The sequence below is a fragment of the Herpailurus yagouaroundi genome, unplaced genomic scaffold (assembly GCF_014898765.1).
Source record: "Herpailurus yagouaroundi ecotype Mexico unplaced genomic scaffold, PumYag 195, whole genome shotgun sequence".
NCBI classification, from domain to species: Eukaryota; Metazoa; Chordata; class Mammalia; order Carnivora; family Felidae; genus Herpailurus; species Herpailurus yagouaroundi.
In genome coordinates this window covers 12,957,587-12,978,409 of record NW_024412426.1, presented here as the reverse complement: position 1 = coordinate 12,978,409, position 20,823 = coordinate 12,957,587, and the positions used below count along the sequence as shown (strand labels likewise).

The 20,823-nt window shown below is 36.2% G+C and overlaps 2 protein-coding genes across 3 annotated transcripts in view; one reads left to right on the top strand and one right to left on the bottom strand.

The window, feature by feature from the left end:
- Positions 1–15,252, top strand: part of TPR (translocated promoter region, nuclear basket protein) — a 65,717-nt gene extending 50,465 nt beyond the window's left edge. The window contains exons 40-51 of one of the 2 annotated variants that reach the window (XM_040446610.1): positions 92–292; positions 1,877–2,008; positions 2,204–2,294; positions 4,633–4,817; positions 6,013–6,081; positions 6,198–6,289; positions 8,144–8,250; positions 9,411–9,506; positions 9,633–9,789; positions 11,713–11,831; positions 14,394–14,489; positions 15,101–15,252. In XM_040446610.1, coding sequence (XP_040302544.1) covers positions 92–292; positions 1,877–2,008; positions 2,204–2,294; positions 4,633–4,817; positions 6,013–6,081; positions 6,198–6,289; positions 8,144–8,250; positions 9,411–9,506; positions 9,633–9,789; positions 11,713–11,831; positions 14,394–14,489; positions 15,101–15,156 — 1,401 coding nt within the window. In that variant the 3' untranslated portion in view covers positions 15,157–15,252. Of the gene's footprint in view, positions 1–91; positions 293–1,876; positions 2,009–2,203; positions 2,295–4,632; positions 4,818–6,012; positions 6,082–6,194; positions 6,290–8,143; positions 8,251–9,410; positions 9,507–9,632; positions 9,790–11,712; positions 11,832–14,393; positions 14,490–15,100 lie in introns of both variants that reach the window. The other variant, XM_040446609.1, reaches the window with a different exon arrangement.
- Positions 15,253–15,254: 2 nt separating this feature from the next.
- PRG4 (proteoglycan 4) overlaps positions 15,255–20,823 on the bottom strand; it is a 17,118-nt gene continuing 11,549 nt past the window's right edge. Inside the window, 7 exon segments of the mRNA XM_040446611.1 lie at positions 15,255–15,453; positions 16,211–16,336; positions 16,797–16,994; positions 17,463–17,619; positions 17,898–18,034; positions 18,866–18,943; positions 19,859–20,823. The exon segment at positions 19,859–20,823 is cut by the window's right edge and continues 14 nt beyond it. Of these exon segments, the coding sequence (XP_040302545.1) occupies positions 15,356–15,453; positions 16,211–16,336; positions 16,797–16,994; positions 17,463–17,619; positions 17,898–18,034; positions 18,866–18,943; positions 19,859–20,823 (1,759 nt within the window). The 3' untranslated portion in view covers positions 15,255–15,355.

The window sequence follows — 20,823 nt, the reverse complement described above, 5'->3', positions numbered from 1 at the left end:
TTAGATATACAGTATCTCACTGATAGTTTTAAGTATATTTTACTTTTAAAAAAATTGGTTTTCTTTGTATTTTTTTTTTCACTCTTATAAGGGAGTTACCCAGGGAGATTATACTCCGATGGAAGACAGTGAAGAAACCTCTCAGTCTCTACAAATAGACCTGGGACCCCTTCAGTCAGATCAGCAAACAACAACTTCATCCCAAGATGGTCAAGGCAAAGGAGATGATGTCATTGTAATTGACAGTGACGATGAAGAAGAGGATGATGATGAAAATGATGGAGAACATGAGGTAAATCATCCATTATTTTTAAACTGCTGGGTGAAATGCTCCGATCCTTAAAACTGCTAATTCATCAACCAGTAACATCTGCTTCCCTGTCAGTTTAAATAGGTTATTTTGCTTTTTTTATCCCAATAGTTCTGAAATTAACATTTTATAATGGAATTGAGCATAGAACAAGTGATGAAAAGTCCATCTTTTTTTTTTAATTGCTAAGCCCTTTTAGGATTTGCTAAATTTGTTAAATTAATTGAACTTAGTTTTAAATATTACTGACAACTAACTGGATTCAGTTGTAAGCTCTATCATTTCTGGAGATAAAAAAAGGGTTTTTTTTTTTCTTGTTTAGTCACATAATTTTTTTCAAAAATAATGAGGGGCGCCTGGGTGGCACATTCGGTTAAGCGTCCGACTTCAGCCAGGTCACGATCTCGCGGTCCGTGAGTTCGAGCCCCGCGTCAGGCTCTGGCCTGATGGCTCGGAGCCTGGAGCCTGTTTCCGATTCTGTGTCTCCCTCTCTCTCTGCCCCTCCCCCATTCATGCTCTGTCTCTCTCTGTCCCAAAAATAAATAAAAACGTTGAAAAAAAAAAAATTTTTTTTTTAAATAAATAAATAATGAAAGGTTTTTTTGTGTCTTTTGTGTGTGTGTTTTTGTTTTTTTGCTAATTGAAGCATAATTTAAGTGAAACTTTATTTTTTATTTTGGGAATTAATCCTTATTGATCACCATTCATTTGAGATTCTTTCATTAATCAAACAGTGGTTTTATTTATTTATTTTTTTAATGTTTTTTTTCTTCAACGTTTTTATTTATTTTTGGGACAGAGAGAGACAGAGCATGAACGGGGGAGGGGCAGAGAGAGAGGGAGACACAGAATCGGAAACAGGCTCCAGGCTCTGAGCCATCAGCCCAGAGCCCGACGCGGGGCTCGAACTCACGGACCGCGAGATCGTGACCTGGCTGAAGTCGGACGCTTAACCGACTGCGCCACCCAGGCGCCCCACAAACAGTGGTTTTTAAAGGCTCGTAGTTTAGTATAATTCCATCATGTTTTTTCTTCAGTGCCACTTTTTAAATTGAGAATCAAGTGGACCACCTAACACTTTTTGGACACCTCGGAGCTTTGATCTTTGAACTGGTCTCATGTCAACAGTTAGAATACAGAACTGATTATTACAGTACTCATTCCAGTAAACCTCACAGTTTTGCTATTTGCTGCCACTGACATAATTCCATATAACTCTCAGGACAACTCCTGTATCCTGATCAACGGTGTGTCACTGAAATTTTTTTTTTTTAATGTGTATTTATTTTTGAGAGAGACAGAGACAGAATACAAGGGGGTTAGGGGAGGAGAGAGAGGGAGACACAGAATCGGAAGCAGGCACCAGGCTCTGAGCTGTCAGCATAGAGCCCGACGCGGGGCTCAAATTCATGAGCTGTGAGATCGTGACCTGAGCCGAAGTCGGTCGCTCAACCGACTGAGCCACCCAGGCGCCCCTATTGAAATTTTTAAACACGCCGTTAGGATGTGCAGAATATGTGTGCTACATCAAAGATCTTTGTTTTTCCTTGGGAATTTTTCTGCTAGGATTATGAAGAAGATGAGGAAGATGAGGATGATGATGAGGATGACACAGGGATGGGAGATGAGGGTGAAGATAGTAACGAAGGCACTGGTAGCGCAGATGGCAATGATGGATATGAAGCTGATGATGCTGAGGTAAGTGGCTAGAATTAAGAACTTGCTAGAAAAACTGTTTTCCAAGGGTATACAGAGGCCTGTGTTGTCAGAACACTAACACTTCTTAGACCTTTGGATTTGTTTGTTTGTTTGTTGTTATTGTGGTTTAGGTTGGTTATGATGTTTTTAAGGTAACTAATATATTTGCACTTACTCCTCATATTTTGTTTTTAGGGTGGTGATGGAACTGATCCAGGTACAGAAACAGAAGAAAGTATGGGTGGAGGTGAAAGTAATCAGAGAGCTGCTGATTCTCAGAACAGTGGTGAGACTTTTTTTAAGGAGACCTTTTTTAATTGAATATTTCTGGTAATATCTTCTAAACTAGGATAGCATTTGATTATCATGTAAGGAATGAAACTTGGTTAGTAAATTAGCAAGCAAGAGATTAGCTTATTCTAGGTTTGTTATTCTCTCATGTAAAGTCTACTATATTTATCACTAAAGTCATTATACTGTCTTTGCTGCCACATCAGACTTTTGTAAGATTGAAACATTCTGAAGTCTGTAAAGTATTGTAAATGTAACGTGTTGCTGCTGTTTTTATTAAGTGGAAAAAGTTCAGTCAGGGGCCTCTAACAGTGGTAATAGCAGTTCACAGCCAGAAGAGGTCATCTAAATCAAGTTGTACATTTAGGATTTGTGGGTGTTGGAGCTTTGCAATGTTTACCGGTTTTCCATTGAATAAAAGATACTGTGGTCATCGTAACATGCTTTTTGTTAAATGTTTGAGAGGGTGAGTCCAGACCTCACTGAAATGTTGTAGGTATTAAAGGATTCTGGAAATCATAGAAAAATTTATTTTAGAACATTTTTAAATGTGTTTTAAAGAATTGGTGATCATCTGGTCTAATATCCTGGTTTTATAAATAATACTGAGCCACAATCATAAAGGGTAATGTAATAAAGCCTTATATATGTGGTCTATTGGGAAAACTGTCTGAATTTCTGCATAAACCTGCACATTAAAAAATGCAAGGTATGGGGCTTGTGGGTGGCTTGGTGGGTTAAATGTCCAACTCTTGACTTTGGCCCAGGTCATGATCTTGCAGTTTGTGAGTTCAAGCCCCACGTCGGCTCTGTGCCGATAGTGTGGAGCCTGCTTGGGATTCGCTCTTTCCCTCTTTCTGCCCTTCCCTACCTCTCTCTCCCTTACTTTCTCTCTCTCTTACAAAATGAATAAATGAACTTAAAAAATAAATGCATGGTATGTGCTCATGTGAATTAAGATAAAGCAAGGGCATAGGCAACCTTTCAGCTTTTAAATTTTTTAGGAAAAAAAAATAAACTAATGAATATTAAACCATATACTAAAACCTATTACTTTTTAAGGGACATAAGGAGAGAGATTAATGATAATTTGGGGTCATAATTTACATTTTATAAAACATTTTGTAGATTTAAGAAACGTGTCACATAGTTGGGATACAGGAAGAAATATGTTTTGCCCTTTTAAGTATTATCACTGAAAGTTAAGTCTTTTCAGGGCCAATGTTGGTAGCCATTTTTTTCCCAGATACAAAGCATATAATAGATGTTCATTGAATACTTAGTGGAGACTTTTCTTTTTTACAGTCAAACAAAAATAGGCCTAGTTATCTGGATAAAATTAAGTCAGTGGATGTATTTGGTATGTTGCCAAAAAGTTACAAAAAGAATGCTTTTCCTGAGCAACTGTACTTAACATTAAATTGAACAATGCCAGGGTTAAGGATGCCAAACCCTCTGTATAGTCAAATATTCAAGTATAACTTCTGACCCCCCCAAAATTTGACTACTAATGGCTAACTGTTGACCTAGAAGCCTTAGTGATATCATAAAACAATTAACATGTTTTTATATATTGTATCATATACTGTATTCTTTTAATAAAGTAAGCTAGAGAAAAGAAAACATTATTAAGACAATCATGAGAAAATATAATTATTGTACTGCACTGTAAAAAATCTGCAAATATGGACCTGTGCAGTTCAAACCCGTGTTGTTCAAGAGTCAACTATATTCTTACAGTGAGCTTATCAGTAGGTACCAATTAAGAATCTGAGAGGGGCACCTGGCTGGCTCAGGACATGCAGTCGGTAGAACATACAGCTCTTGATCTCGGGGTTTGAGTTTGAGCCCCACATTGGGCATAGAGATTACTGAAAAAAGAAGAGGGGAAAAAAAAAGATCACATAGCTATTAAATGTTATAGCTAGAATCTGATTCCAGACCTCATACTTTTAAAACTGCTGAATTCTGTGATAGCCTATTTACTTTCCCAGTGGGAAACAGCTTCTGTTGTTTTTACCACGTATGTAGAAGACCTAGACATCTGAAGATCAAGACATTGAAATTACAAGTTTAAGAAACCGAAAATACAGAAGTATTTTTTAGCTGGTTCCATTAACCAACCAGAGAAATAGACTCAGAGAGGTTAAGGGACTTGCCTAAGGCTGCACAGCTGATAATTGCACTCCCATTGTCCACACCTCACTGCTTTCCTTCTGAAAGTATTAGTGAGGTGAACATTCCTAGTGGCAAAATTTATACTTCTAGGGGATTGTCCCAAGTTATTCTGTGATAAATTTAATAGTTCAAAATAAGCTTCTCTTTTCCTCTAGGTGAAGGCAATGCAGGTACTGCAGAGCCATCTTTTTCCCAGGACATTTCTAGAGAACAACAGCCATCATCAGCATCTGAAAGACAGACTCCTCGAGCACCTCAGTCTCCGAGACGCCCTCCACACCCTCTGCCCCCACGCCTGACCATTCATGCTCCACCTCAAGAATTGGGACCACCAGTTCAGGTATTAAAAGTACTGGTCAATCTGAAAAATAAACTAAAAAATCTTGGCTTTATCTCTCCTCCTTTCTGTTAGATACAATTTTTTCCAGAAGTTAAATGAACTTTTTAACGTTTTAGCATATTTTTATAAAGTTTTTTGAACTGAAACTAATCTCCTACTTCTTTTCCTTAAAATATGGCAGTAATTTACTTCATAAGTGAAGCAAGTTTTAGAAAGGCAAGGCTTACTAAAAGTTGTGTATAAATTGAAATGGTTACAGTCATAACAAATAAAGGTCTGGTCACTTTTTCTAAAGGTTAAAAAAAGGAAAAGGGTTTCTGGGATTTTAATTAAAGTAAATTTTATTTTAGCAGCAGACCACCATGTATTTTGAAGGTTTCTTTTTCTATGGTGCGCATGTTTTTTCTTCAAAAGGAAATTACTATTCTGCTTAGCAGAACATTTTTTTCTCTCCTTTTGTTTCATTCATACATATTAATTTCCATTTTCCTAATTAATGATAGCGTTCATGACCCTTAGCATGTAGCACTCTTTGTAATAGGGTTGAACATCTCTTAATCAGAAACTCTTACAGAAACAGCAGGAAAACTACAAAGGCTCTTACTAATCTAACTTGACTCTTACGCTACATTATGGTGTACTGAAAACTGTCAGGTGTAGATTCTTCTAAAATACCACAGATGAAGATAACCTCATTAGGTAAAAATATAGCCTTAATGGATTGTGTATGGATCCTGCAGTATATACCAAATCTACCAATTCAGAATTGCCTAAATTGGGCAACAGTTTATGTGAAGACCATATTGCTGTTTGAGCTACAAAGAATAATTAAGCTTTAAGATCCAAAGGCACATTCCCTAATGTCTTAAATTAAGGAAATAGTAAATTAGCTACATACAAATAAAATAGGATCAGAGATTGGTTTTAAATATTGGTTAATATTTTGTCTTTTGGTTAATAAAGTATTTGTTGGTCAGTATTACAGTCTGTACATTTAAAAATTTATCGCTATTTAAAACTGATTTCTTTAGTGCAAATATAAGCAATTTTTCCTGAAAAGATACCCTGGTGGTTACATTATATGCTAACATTTCAGTGCTGTTATGATCAGTGTAGTAAGCTGTATCTATTGGTATTTGGTTCTTATTTCATTGCCTGATTCCTTAAAACAAATGTAATTCCCTTCTTGACACAGAGAATTCAGATGACTCGGAGGCAGTCTGTAGGACGTGGGCTTCAGTTGACTCCGGGAATAGGTGGCATGGTAACTATCTACCCATTATGTGAAAGTGACTCATTTGTTCAGCACATACTTACGTAGTCCATACATGTATTTCTGTCATGCCTGTTGATTCCCATTTTCTGCCTTCATTTCAGCAGCAGCACTTTTTTGATGATGAGGACAGAACAGTTCCCAGTACTCCAACTCTTGTGGTACCACATCGCACTGATGGATTTGCTGAAGCAATTCAGTAAGTTAATGAACGAGAAACATATTTTGTAACTAATCATATTCCTCCTTTTTCCCTGTCAGTTTGTTTATATTTGAGTGATTCATTACTTATTGAGTCTTCTAATTGTGTCCTGAGCACTGGGGTAGGAGGGCTGAGGATGTAGTGTTGGGGAAAATGATATAAAGGTGAATGAAATATAGTTGCTTCCATTAGGAATTTGAAATTTAAAGGCATTATAACAGTGGTTAAGAACACAGCCTCTGGAGTCAGAATGCCTGGGTTTGAAACTTAGCTGTACTGCTTGCCAGCTGTGTCAGGTTATTTAGGTTCTCTATTCTATTCTCTATTCTCATTTTACTAATGGGCATAATACGGTAGGTAGTACCATAGAAGTTGTGGGAATTAAATGAACTGATTTATACTAACATGGTTAGAATATTACCTGGTATGTAGTAAATGCCTTGCAGATGTTGATGAAGGTGTTGGTAATGGCAGTGATCGTGAAGGATGGCATTATTTCAAAAGCCAAGCATATGAGGAAACTAATTGTCGCCTACTCAGTCTAGGAGAATAAAAGGATAAGCAATAGGCTTTTTAATACAAAGAAGTTAGGGGAAATGAATATGAGACTTAATGGGGACAACACTGAATTGAGTCTTGGAAAAGAATTACCTGCCACTTTTGAGCATTTCCATGAATCTGTTTATTTAATCTTTATAGCTATGAGCCTAGACACCATTATTGTTGCTGTTCTACATTATAAGGAAGCACAGAGATATTAACAGACAGCAAGAAAATGGCAGTTTATTATTTCGAACCAGTCATTCTGGCTCTAGAACCTGTGTTAACTTGAGCCAAACCACTTCTCTTAAAGGATAAAAAAGCTTTCCATGTGAAAGTACTCGTTTAATTGTAGCTAAAGTATTAGGTGCATAATAGGATGTACTTGAATACCAGAATGAAAAAGTTCCAGAGACTTGGGAAAATATATGCCCATATAATATATGCCCATCAAAACCTATTTTAAACTTGCTCAATTAACCATAACTCATCTTGGTTAACACAGTTTTCCAAGCCAACTGATCAGTGTCTGCCCTTCCCTTCTGGAAGTCAGCCTATCAGAAAGAGACTCAAGTAAGCAGGTTCTGAGTGACAGCCAGTAGCAGATTCTTGCATAGGTCAGAATGCAAGGTTCTAATAATTTTATGAAGATAAGTTTAACAATCCACCTGAAAGAGAACATCCTTAACTAAAGCAATAGTGTTGACATGGAAAAGAAAATAGATTTAAGAGTAACACAGAGGAATAATCCATAAACATTAGTGGCTGGCTAGTGAAAGAAGGTGGAAGGGTAGGGTGAGGTGTGGGCACAAGGGGAAGACAAGTTTCTAGCCATCTAACAGGGTCTAGACTTTTTCTAGACCTTGGGAGCCGTGTGATGAGCTCTTTCGGAGAGGAAGTGGGCTAGAAGTGACTTATCTATGACTCAACGGTGAAAAACCAAGACAAGACTTTGTCTCATGACTTCATTCTCTTTTTTTTTGGTACTTCTCATTTTAGATTTGTGTTGTTTTCAGTGTATCTACGTGGAGATAGAGATCCAGTAGATTTAGGAAATGTGAGGCATAGTTCAGGAGAGCTGAAAGTTACTGATAAATTAAATATATATAAACCACATGTAATCTTACTACTAAATTCATTGACAACTGATATTTTGAAAATATTTTTATAAGGATTTCTGTAATCAACTTTATTTCTAATCTGTTTTCTTCCTACTTTGTGCTTATTCTTCCTTCTATATTGTTTCCCATCATTGTGATTTAAACAAAGTAACTTTAAATTTTATCTTAAATTCATTTTTTGTCTATTTAGCTCCCCACAGGTTGCTGGTGTTCCTAGATTCCGGTTTGGGCCACCTGAAGATATGCCACAGACAAGTTCAAGTCACTCTGATCTTGGCCAGCTTGCTTCTCAAGGAGGTAAATAGATAAATAAATGCTTAGATCTCCTGGATTTGCACGTATTCAAGTAATAAGCTATTCTGATGTGATTTTGTTTAAGTAAGCAAATATAAACTTTTTTAAAAAATTGATATCTAAGTAATTCCTCTGCAGATTTTTGGGAAAAGCTGTATTTACTACTTGTTAAATGTTGCCTTACATATAAATCTTACCTTTCCAACAAAGTTCTCAGATCTTTGAGCATAAGGACTAGATTTTACATTTTTATTTCTTCTGGCTCCTATATGTCATACATGTACAAACTATTTAGGAATATTTGTTGAACATAGGTACAATGAGCCATTTTAAAGTTGTTGAAAGGAATGCAGCATGTTTTATGTTTAGTTTGGTACTTTACATTTCTAGTTAAAGGTATAAAATTAATTAGATATTGTCTACTGACATTGAAAGTAAGAAAGATAAAATGTGTAAAATATGTGGCATAAAATGATCCCTAAGTTAAGTAATACTAGTTGGCTGTTAAACATGAATTCTGCTTTTTGTGGAATTAATTACCTTTTAATCCTCAGTTGGCATCCATATAACCAACTATATTTCTGGGAAGCTGTATGGCATTTTGTAAGTGAATAAGGAAAGCATACTACTTTTATAAGCCCAAAATAAAGGATTATATAAGCCATATACTGTATCTTTTATATAAATTCAAATCTTATATGATTTTTTATTTTATAGGACAATTCCTAGGCTTGGAAGTCAGGTCTAGGCTTAAATTGGAATGCTACCACCTACTAGTTTTGCAACTTGGGGAAAGTTGATTAGCCTCCTTGAAATTCAGTTTCTTTAACAAAAAGGGGAAGAGTCATATCTTACAGTTTTGGTGAGTAGATTCTAACATAGGACCTGATTTAGTTGGGTATTCCATAAAGTTAGCTTATATGAAATCACAGGACTAGCATCTTAGGTACTTTTTTAAAGGCTTCTGAGTGTCTGTGAACTTAAAGGATGTGTTTCAGTTACATTTACATTTTGAGAGACTGATTTTTGCCTGATGTGCGAAATAAGTGGGCTACAGCAAACTTGTGTGTCTCCACTGATTCATTTTGTTTCTTTCAGATACCTAGCATATTGACAGTTTTATGTTCTTTCAATCATTCATTAATATTTAGAATTGTCTTCAGGTTTAGGAATGTATGAAACACCCCTCTTCCTAGCTCATGAAGAAGAGTCAGGTGGCCGAAGTGTTCCCACCACACCTCTACAAGTGGCAGCCCCTGGTAAGTATCACAGGCAGACTGGTAGATTACGTACATTCTTGGTAAAATGGGAACCTGTGAGACATCTTCTGGCTAAAGATTTGGTAAGCCACCAAGTTAAAGTTGTCGTTTCTTTTCATTTTAAAGTGACCGTATTTACTGAGAGTACCACCTCTGATGCTTCAGAGCACGCCTCTCAGTCGGTTCCAATGGTGACAACGTCCACTGGCACTTTATCCACAACAAATGAAACAGCAACAGGTGATGATGGCGATGAAGTATTTGTGGAGGCAGAATCTGAAGGGTAAAGGTTTACTTTATAATTTTTGCTTGCTTTAGACCTTTACACTTGTTTTCCTTTAGCCAGCAGACAGTGGGTTTGGCTATATTTTCAGTAGCATCCCATTACAAAAATAAACCAAGCTATACATTTTGGAAGACTGATTTTTTCATATAGTAATATATTTTAGGACTTGGATGTTACTGCAGCAGACAAGTAATTTTTAAAATGTTTATCTCCCTGAAAATTACGTGATGTATTCTCGAACAGTCTTTTCTTTAAAGTCACTGGTACCCTTGCATTAATGTAGCTGCTTGAACTTTTCTCTAAGTAAGAAGTCTTTCTGTGAAAGTTTGGAAATGGCTCACTTTCCATTTTGTAGTGGGCTCTTGAGTGAACCTCATTTATTCATTCTTTATGTGCATTTAGAACTTGATGTCTGAAATACTGACTTCTTAAAAATTAGAAACTTCTAGTAGTTTTTAAGACCTGACAACATTTTTTTAATACATCAGTTATAAACAAAGTTTAACAAAAGTATTTCATGACACATCATCTGTATTTTTTAAGTCAAGAGAGTAGAGTAATTTATTTAAAAAAATTTTTTAACGTTTATTTGAGGGAGAGAGTGTGAGTGGGAGATGGGCAGAGAGAGAAGAGATGGAGACATAGAATCCAAAGCAGGCTCTAGGCTCTGAGCTGTCAGAACTCAATGCGGGGCTGAACTCAAGAACCATGAGATCATGAGCTGAGCTGAAATTGGACACTTAATCAACTGAACCACCCAGGCACCCCAGAGGGAGTAGAGTAATTTAATGCAAAGAAGCACTAGACCATGGTCTTGGAAAAGCTTTAACTTTCAAGGCAGAACCTAATTCTTTATAAAATAAAAAAGTTGAACTACTTCATAGAAGCATAGCTAGAACTAGCACCCAGATTTCCTAGGTAGAGCTCAAAGATTTTGTTTTATTTAGCAGTATTTTCTTAGCATAATTATAGGCCACTTCTAGCATATGAGAGAAAAAGCAGGCTTATTATTATGCTGTAACACAGTGCTGCTAATTTTGAGGTTATACACCCTGCTGGAAATACTAGCTGTCATTAATTTCATACCATGTATACAAGTTGCTTTATATATGTCGTTTCTGACCCACACAAAATCTCTACAAAGTATTATCTCCAATTTACAATGAGGAAGCCCAGACTCAGAGCATGTTAAAATAACTTGCTTAGGCCACTGGTAACTGGCTTAGACTGGATTTGACCCTTGACTTCAGCCCCATGCACTTTACACTTCATTAGCACTTCTCAACTTCAACATATAGTTATGAAAGACATCTTTCAGATGCATTATTACTAATGACTGTACTAAAATTTGCAGATGATAATACTGGAGCAGATTCAAAGTGCTTTTGGATTGTTACCTCCCTTGCTTGCGTTTTGATGTGCTTTTTTGAGTGGGAGAGAGAGTGGTGAAGTTATAGCCATTGAGCCAGGAAATCACATACCCACAGCATGTCTCATCTGGGCTAGAGCCCCTGGTGAATTAGTTGTTTATAGTTGTGACTTGTAAATTATTTTAGTGCTCTGCTTTCCTAGAAAGTTGTTTTGAGATTTCAAGATCTCGGTAATATCTCTTATGAATGTCAAGAATGTGCACATCCTTTGTCAAAGAAAAAAACGACAAAGAAAGGAAGCAGAAACTAAAATTGGAACATGTCCTGGTGAGAGAGGAATAAGGAAAAAGCAACTTGAGCTCTCTTTTCCCCTGCCCCCTTAAAAAAAATAATAAACCATTATCAAAGTCAGAGTCTACAATCTTGAGTTAGGGGGAACTTGGGGTTATTTAAGTGATAAACTATATCAAAAAGAGGTTGGGAACAATTTTGGATACCTCAAAGATCAGCTTGTATTTTCTACCAATCAATTTTTATTTTCCTTTCTTAGTATTAGTTCAGAAGCAGGCCTAGAAATTGATAGCCAGCAGGAAGAAGAACCTGTTCAGGCATCTGATGAGTCAGATCTTCCTTCCACCAGTCAGGATCCTCCTTCCAGTTCTTCTGTAGGTAAGTTCCTGCTCTTGAATACAGCACAACTTCGATACATCAAACTTGTTTGCAAAAGACAATTTTATCGGTAACAAATTGATAATTCTCTTTTTTCCCTGAGTTTAAAATACCTTATTTAAAATGGAAATTGTATTTCATTAAAGGAGACATCAGGTATATTAAAGACGTGGTTGTCCTGGAGGTGCAGCAGGGCTGTGAGGGATTGGTTACTGGGAAGGAAGCTAGGGAGCAATACTTCACATCTCCTGCCTCTTGAAAACAAAGCAGCTTCATGTTATTTGTTCTACATTTGGGGGTTCTGACATGAGATTGGATTTGAAGAGTTGAAGGGTAGGAGGTCTGTTGCTCAAAAAATATTTGAAATTTACTAATGTAAATAATTTCAAAGTTTGGCTTTCTTTTCAAGTACATGACATTAACTTTGAAAAAGGCTATTTTATGTATCTTTCCTACAATAAAAACTATTTATCTGGTATTCTTAAAAAAGTAATTAACATTTATTGAGCACTTATGTGTATCAGACCATGTTTAAGCCCTTTACATATATTTATTTAATTCTCACATGAAACCAACATGGTAATCACCCACACGGAAACTGAGGCACAGAAATGTTGAATAACTTTGCCATAGTACATAGCTAATAAATAATGGGCAAGCCAGGATGCAAACTCAAGAAGTTTGGCTTCAGGGACTCCACTTTTAAAATAATACGCTGTACTAACTTATCTGTCTTACAGTTTTTAGATACGGAATTACTTTTATTATTGAAGAAATATAGTACCCATCATCCACTCTGATTATTTTTATTTTGAATTGTTTATAGCAGTAATTCTCAAATTCTGCCATGGAACCTTCATGTTCTGTGGAAGATCTGCTCAGTTATTACTTTTTTCAGTTATGGGACTTTACTATCTCAAGATCTATTCTGCCTATCAGCTGCTTTTCTCTGACACATCAACCGATGAGCCAGATCCCTTTTAACAGCTAGTAACTTTAAATGCCTGCACATTGATTTTATTATGAAGTATGGATGGTCATAATTAATCTTGTAGTCAAATTAGAAATGTATATAAACTATATAACTCAATGCATTACAGTCCACAGGGCTCAAGTATCATAATTATCAGAATTATTAATAATAGAATTACTGAAGTGCTCTTTCTCCAATTATATTCTAATGTCCCATGAGAATTCTTTTCAACTGTAGAATGGGCACTAGTTATATCTTACCGGGACTTGCATAAGAAGATAGGGTTTTTGTTCCCTTATATAGTATGCTATGAAATTAGGATGTCTACATTTTTTGGTAATATAAAACACTAAGCCACCTCATCTGAACAATTGTTCATTTGGTCAGTAAATATTTCAGTGCGCACCGTGTGCCAGGCAAAAGAAAGCATTACTAGGAAAATGACATTTCAGTAAAGACCTGGAATGGGTAAGGTAGCAAAGCTGTGCAGTTTTGAGGAAAAAGAGTGTTCCAGGTGAGAGATCTAGCAGATGCAGAGTCCCTAAGACAGCAGTGTGGTATATTCAAGGTCAGCCAGGAGGCCAATGTGGTTAGAGCACAGGAAGACCAGAGAGGCACCGGGGGAGAGGCCCAGTAGATCATCATAATTGCTTTGGCTTTCATGGATTTAGGAAGCTTTTATTTTTTTTAAGTTCATTTATTTATTTTGAGAAAGAGAGAGAGAGAGAGAGAGAGTGTGTGTGTGTGTGTGTGTGTGTGTGTGTGTGTGTGTGTACGCACATAAGTGGGGGAGGGGCAAAGAGAGAGGGAGAGGGAGAATCCCAAGCAGGCTCTGTGCTGTCAGTGTGCAGCCCAACATGGGGCTCAATCTCACGAATCGTGAGATGACCTGAGGTGAGATCAAGAGTCAGATGCTTAACCTGTCTGAGCCACCCGGGTGCCCTGGATTTAGGAAGCTTTTTTAGAGGGCTTCAAACAGAGTAGTAATAAGGACTTAACAATATCAGTTTCGCTGCTGTGTAAATAAGAGATTTGAAAATGTGTAATGGGCAGAAAGAAGGAGAAAGTTTGGAGGATATCGTACTGATTCAGGGTTAAGACAGTGATGTTTAGACAGGCTGGTAGAGTTTAATTTGTGAGAAGAGGTCAGATTTGGGGATAAATTTGAGCTGGCAAGATTTGCTAATGATTGGATTTGGGGTGTCTGGAAACGAGAGGATTCAGATAATGATCACATAGTGTAGGGGACTGTTATTTCCTGAGGGAGGTGATATGTGGTATTTTATTGTAGTCCTCACCTTCTAGCACAGTGATACCTGGATAGGCACCAAGTGAATATTTATCAAATGAGTGGAGTGAATGAATGAAAAACCTCAAGCACTCTTTTTAATAAGGAATTTTTTTTTTTACATTTTACTCTTTTGTTTGTTAAATGTCCCTTGTTAAAATGAAACAACTTTTAAATACTGAAACAAATGGACACCTCTGCATTTATCCATGCATTTAGTAACTAGATTTTGTCATTGTAAATGCTTTTGTTATTTTTTAACCTGCTTTCTTATATTTTAATGCGTTTTTTTTTTCCTTAGATACTAGCAGTAGTCAACCAAAGCCTTTCAGACGAGTAAGACTTCAGACAACATTGAGACAAGGTGTCCGTGGTCGTCAGTTTAACAGACAGAGAGGTAAATTTCTGACATATTGATTACATGATAGGATGTATGATAGTAATACACGGAACAAGTTTTCTAATCCTTAAACTTCCAACTGTATCTAGGTTTTTTTAATGTTCAAGGATTGATTAAATTATTACACATTGAGCATGTGATGTTTACTAACCTGTAAGCTTCTTGCAGAAAGATTTGTAAACTATAGGTATATAATGAATATGTACTTAGAAGTCATATTTATTCATTTCTTCCTTGAATTAAAAGTAAAGATTTTGAGAAGCTGAAGTGTTATAGTACTAGATAGTCATTTGTTACATCTCTGCCTATTGTTATACTTCTTACACTACAGAATAAAGCTTTGTGACTTTGTTTAGTTAAAAAAATTAAAATTTTTAATATGTCTTCTAAGGTAAACATTAAAGATTGTATTCATGTCATGAAAATAATAATCTAATTGTACTAATTTTCACTGAAGATGTCAAATGTCTAACACAGTTTTATATTTATATACCTAGATATTTGATATTGAAAACAATTTTTATAATGACCTAGGGTAAGTGAATACTCCAGTTTTGAGCTAACTTCTTAAAAGATGCATTCAGTTTGGTTATTTTTTTCTCTTATAGGTGTGAGCCATGCAATGGGAGGGAGAGGAGGAATAAATAGAGGAAATATTAATTAAATATCCTGTAAACTGTAATAATTGTGAATAAGATTGTCCAAGCCTGTTTTAGTGTAATGGTTGTCAAGATTAAAAACCTTTTTGTATTTAAATCGGTATGCTTCTCTCAACATTCTTTATTAATAAAATGTGTTTCAGTGTCAAAATTTTTCATTTTTTTCTTCATTTTAATTAGTTGATTCTTCCTTTGCCCGTGGGTCTAAGGACAGTTGTACCAGACATTGGACAAGGTCCGCCCAGAACGAGTAGTAATGACTCTTGCTGTTCTACTTGGTTCATCGATGTTATAGTATTGATCTAAATAAAAGAGAAATCCTTTTTTAATTAAGAAGAAAACAAAACACCTGAACTAAAAATAGGGTTTTTTTTTTTTTTATTATTACACTCAAAGACAGTGTTTGTCGATTTAATATCAGAAATGTTTAGATTAATTAATTTGAATTTACAAAAAGAAAATTGCTTTCCCATACTGACCTTTCACCATCTTTCCATAAAATTAGGTTCATCTCTCCTTTTTCACGGTAAGAATTTGAGAAAAACTAAGTCTAAAAAATTATTCACTTGTTTTATCCTTTAAAAATATTTTTGACATTTATATAGGTAGAATAACTTAGATTTCTGAATTTTTCTAAGAAAAGTGTCCCAGGTAATATAATTGAATTAATAAAGTTAGTTTCTCAACTTCTTTGTGATCTTCATGACTGTGTAGTGATGCAAATCAGTAATATTTTGTGGCACAAGACCTCCTATAAATGCCACAGGCAGTAGAAGTAAAATACTGTTTTTAGTAGTAGTTTTACTCAAGTAATATGTTTTATTATACTAGGCTTTAATCTCATGAAGGATAGTACAGAATTGAATTGTAGCACATTCAGTTCAGTTGAAAATAAAGTGAAAATCTAAACTTTCTCTTTTTCAGAGCAATTAGAATAAGTATAGTTTAACTTCTCATGTTTAGTCACCATTGAACACTCGTGGTTTTGCTTTGATTATATTATTTCAGAGATTAGAGCACATCTGTAAGAACCTATGAAGATTTTACTTAATAGCTTACCTTTAGAAAAGGCATAATAATCATAGCCATCAGGTTTTCTGGTGTTGGGCAGTGCTATAGCTGAAGTAACCACATTTGGAAATCCTCTCCAGTATAAACTCATTTTAACTTCATTATGGAGGAAACCTGTAGATTTAAAGATATCAGACTGAAAAACAATGTACTATAGGAAAGAGCAGCCATTAGGCAGACCTGGGTTTGAATCGCAGTTTGGTGACTTAGTAGCACTACTTTGGGTGAGTTATTTAACTTAAGTGCCTTAGTTTTTACTCTCTCTGACATGGTACGTATACCTACCTTATAGGACTCTTCTGAGGTTTACAGATTTGTATGTAATGTTTTTGGTAAGAGGTACCTGATAAGTGGTATTAATTACAATGAACAAACCTGAATAAACATTTCTTTACTCACACACACAAAGAAAGTATTGATCTGGTCCTCCACTGAGTTGGATTGATGTTTTACATCAATACGCTCTCAATTATTAGAGCTATTTAGTCACTGCATTCAATAAGCTTCATTCTGTAAGAAACTGTATTACATCTATTTCATGTGCAAGAATTTTTGACACAGTGAGAAACATTACCTTTGTCTTGATAAGAGACTCTGATGGGTGAATAGCGAATTCTGATGGTGTGTGTTTGAGAAGGTCCTATGGCGCGTTCAAAGCGACGTCTCCTAACCTGTGTTGTTTCTCCATATACTGAATAATTGATAGCAGGCCTTCTACCAGTGCACTTTCTGACGGGTTCCTGTTTATAAATATACTGCTGAATGCCGCCACCTATTATGTATTAGAAAATCACATATAATAATGAAAATTAAGCTTAAGCCTCCAAAAAGGTGGAAAAGAGCTTTTACAAGATAGAGGAAATGATCAAAGTCTTTCATAAAGTATGTCCAGACATTAATGACCATTAGTCCAAGGGTATTATAAAATAATTACTGAGTCCTGAAATCCTTCCTGAATGAACAAAACCAACAAATTGTATATTTGTATATTTAACTTTGTTTGAAAGTAAATGATGACACTTACATTAAGGACCTGAACATTCAAATGAAATTGTAATTTGTATGCTGAGAGCTCTAAATACTCCTTCCTGTCCTCAGTTTTTTCATTGAAAATATCTGATTCCAGCCATTAAAGATCTTTTGACAGTAAACCCAGTAATAAATGAAAATATTGAATAAAATTTCCCAGACAAATCAACTCTTAAAAGTTTTGTAATCTTGTCAATTATGTAACACATACCTCTCTTGAAAAAATACACAGATTCAGGTCTTTCCTTGTATTTAGCTATGGAGAGAGCTGCCACTATTTTTCCATTTAGTCCTCCAAATCCTTTTACAATTTGTTTGGGATACCCTGCATCTTTTATGTCATTGGTGAAACGCCAGTACTGAGAATCCTGATAATTCAACAGAGGAAATGATGTTAACAGCTTCGGAATAAAAAGGTTAGGGATTCATTCTTAGACTTAAATATAGGGAGAAAGTTTTAACTTCATCAAGTGAATAAATTAGCCTGTAATGTTACCACGTTGTTAACTTTTCAGATTAAATTTTGATGATAGAATAGCTTAATAAAATATGGAGACCCTTCTGAAGTAGAGGTTAAGCTGATTTATGCTGTTATAATAAAGAATAGCTTGTTGCTGATTTCTCTGAAAAAAGATATTTTTCTTACCTTAAAGAAGAAAGTTTTTCCTTCACAGTTGCACCTAGTAAAAACAGTATCAATGGGGGAGGGAATACCCCAAACTTCAGTAATTTTACGAGCTGGAGATGGTGGACTGAATGGACTTAGCATCCAGAAATAATGACCTAAAATTGAAAGTGATCTATCAGCCTGTAAGCTGAATGAATCCCAATAAAGAAACCAAAATAAAAAAAATTTAGTCTATCGTAAGAACAGATTGAATAAATAAGCATTACATGACAAGTTTAGTCAATACCATGAGGACTAGTATAGTTAGTATTTGAACATTTCTGAGAGTAGAGATTTCTCAAGTCTGAAGTTCAGGCCTTTGAAATATTTTAATTTTCCAGTTTCCCTAGAAACTTCTGGCTTTGTGACTTAACAGAAAGTCACTTCTCTCTCCATTTCTTTACCTTTTAGAACCAAGGAGTTATAATTCAATGACTGCCAAAATCTCTTTAGCCTCTACTGTGCTAGTCTATGATTTGTTTCCGGTCAGATTTAATTGAAATATAAGAGGACTGGACCAGCAGAAGGCACAGCAGAGAATTAACAGGAAGTAACTGCTGCTCTGTTACACTCACACACAATGTAGCACTGTAGAAAACATCGCAATCAAGATGTTATTTTCAAGTAAAATAGAGCAGGTAATACAAATCCTGATGTCATTTCATTTGATACGAAATCAAACTATGAACTACCTTTTCATTCTAATGGAACGAAAAATCTTAGTAGTATCTCTTCAAGTTCTTTGTTTTGTTTGTCTCTCCCAATATGTCCAATTTTGTTAATCTTATATTTTGGTTATTACTCTCAGGTTCTCATAATACTGTGTGAGGTACGTTCATCAATCAGTTTCCCTCCAGAAAGCTTAACCCAAACTTCCACTTTCTTTGGTTCTCCCAAATGCCAAGAACAAAATGAAGAGCAGAAAAAGAAATACGTGCATAGCTCACCTCGAAATGCAACTAATGTTCCATTGCGCAAAGCAGTCAGCCCATCTACTGGCTTACCGTTGCATAAATTAGTCTCATCTAAAACAAAAAATTAAGCCAAGATAAAAGAAAATGCGAAAAGTGTTCACATTCTTTTCAAATCCTCCCACAGTGTTGTTTTCCTCTGTTCACCTTTTCCTCAGCCTTTGAAGGGACTAGTGGGAGGTGTGTGTATTTCAAAAATGAAAAAGAAGAGAGATTTCATAATTGTTTTACTTAAAAGTGATCATTATTCAAAAAGTAATATATAAAAATAAGTTACGAATTGGAATAGGCCAGGTTACCCATTATCTACATGTATTAGATAATTATAGGATGTTTGATCCCAACACAAAATTCCATTTTTCAGTTCGGATTGCCTTTGAGACTTGGTTTGGTAAAGAATAATATTGCAGGGGCGCCTGGGTGGCGCAGTCGGTTAAGCGTCCGACTTCAGCCAGGTCACGATCTCGCGGTCCGTGAGTTCGAGCCCCGCGTCAGGCTCTGGGCTGATGGCTCGGAGCCTGGAGCCTGTTTCCGATTCTGTGTCTCCCTCTCTCTCTGCCCCTCCCCCGTTCATGCTCTGTCTCTCTCTGTCCCAAAAATAAATAAAAAAACGTTGAAAAAAAAATTAAAAAAAAAAAAGAATAATATTGCAGGTTTTTGCTTTGCATTATACTCTTTTAAGGATAGACTTCCACTTAAGTATTTTTGACATTCTATACACTGTGTCTACATATAGACACAGATGCACTAAGTTCCTAGCACACTAGGTTATTACATGATTTTCCAAAGACCAAATAACCTTACTACAATTACTCCTCTGCTTACCTATGGAGAAGCTGTAAAACTCCACAAGTTAACAAGTTCAGGATTCTAGATAATGTACTTCAATAGAGTGATACTAACTTGGCATTCTGGTCCAAATAAATTTAACATTACCAATTTTAAAACAAAGTAACTGATGCTTGTTACCTGAAAGCATGGAGTTGATGGCAATGTCTTGATTGGATCCTCTCACTAAGATATCCGTGCCTGGGATAAATATAGGAGTTAACACAGGGGGCCTGAGGATCACGTGAGGTTTTTCTCCTGCGGCATCTCCATCCTTATTTGGCTTTACTTCAACTATTTCTGAGTTAGGTGTTTGGTTGGGGCTGGTGGTAGTTTGGAGAATGGCTTTTGTGGAAGAGGTGGGGTGTAATTTGGGCACTGTCGATGTAGTCATCCTTGGGGGAGTTGGTGTAGTCTTTGGTTTTCTCCCTTTAGGTATCGTGTTTGGCTTTTTGGTAGAAGTGGGCTTTTTTGGTGCTTTGGTTGGCTTTTGGGATTTAGGAGTTGACACTTTAGGATTAGCTCTGTCTTTTGGCGCAGCTGTGGTTTCTTCGGGTTTATTCATAGTCTCTTCAGATGTAGTTGCCTTTTTTGTTGTAGTCATTACTTTGGGTGCAAGAGTTGTGGCTTGAGGAGTATTTTTGGATGATGTGGCTGATGTTACTTGTGTGGTTGTTCTTGTTTTGGAATCAGTGGTCTTTTCTTCTGTCGGAGTTGATGTAGGTACAGCGGCCATAATTCCAGGTGTCATGTGTATGTCTTTTTCTGTTGTTTTGTCTTTAGCTGTTGTAGTGATTTCAGGTGTGGTCACTCCAGGAGCCTTAGTTACAGGTATAACAGGTTCTTTGGGACTGTTTTCAAGAGCCTTTGGTGTGGGTTCTTTGGGAAACTCAGGAGTTGATTCAGCAGGGTTTTTGGGAGTAGTGGGAGGCTCCATGGTGGTTGTAGTAGAGCCCTCTGAGTTGGTTGGAGCAGGTGTCTCAAGAGAAGCTGGAGTGGGCTCCTTGAGAAGTTTGGGGATGGGCTCCTTGGTGGTGGTGGGAGCAGTCTCCTTGGGGACTGTGGGTGCAGGCTCCTTGGGAATGCTGGGAGCAGGTTCTTTGGGG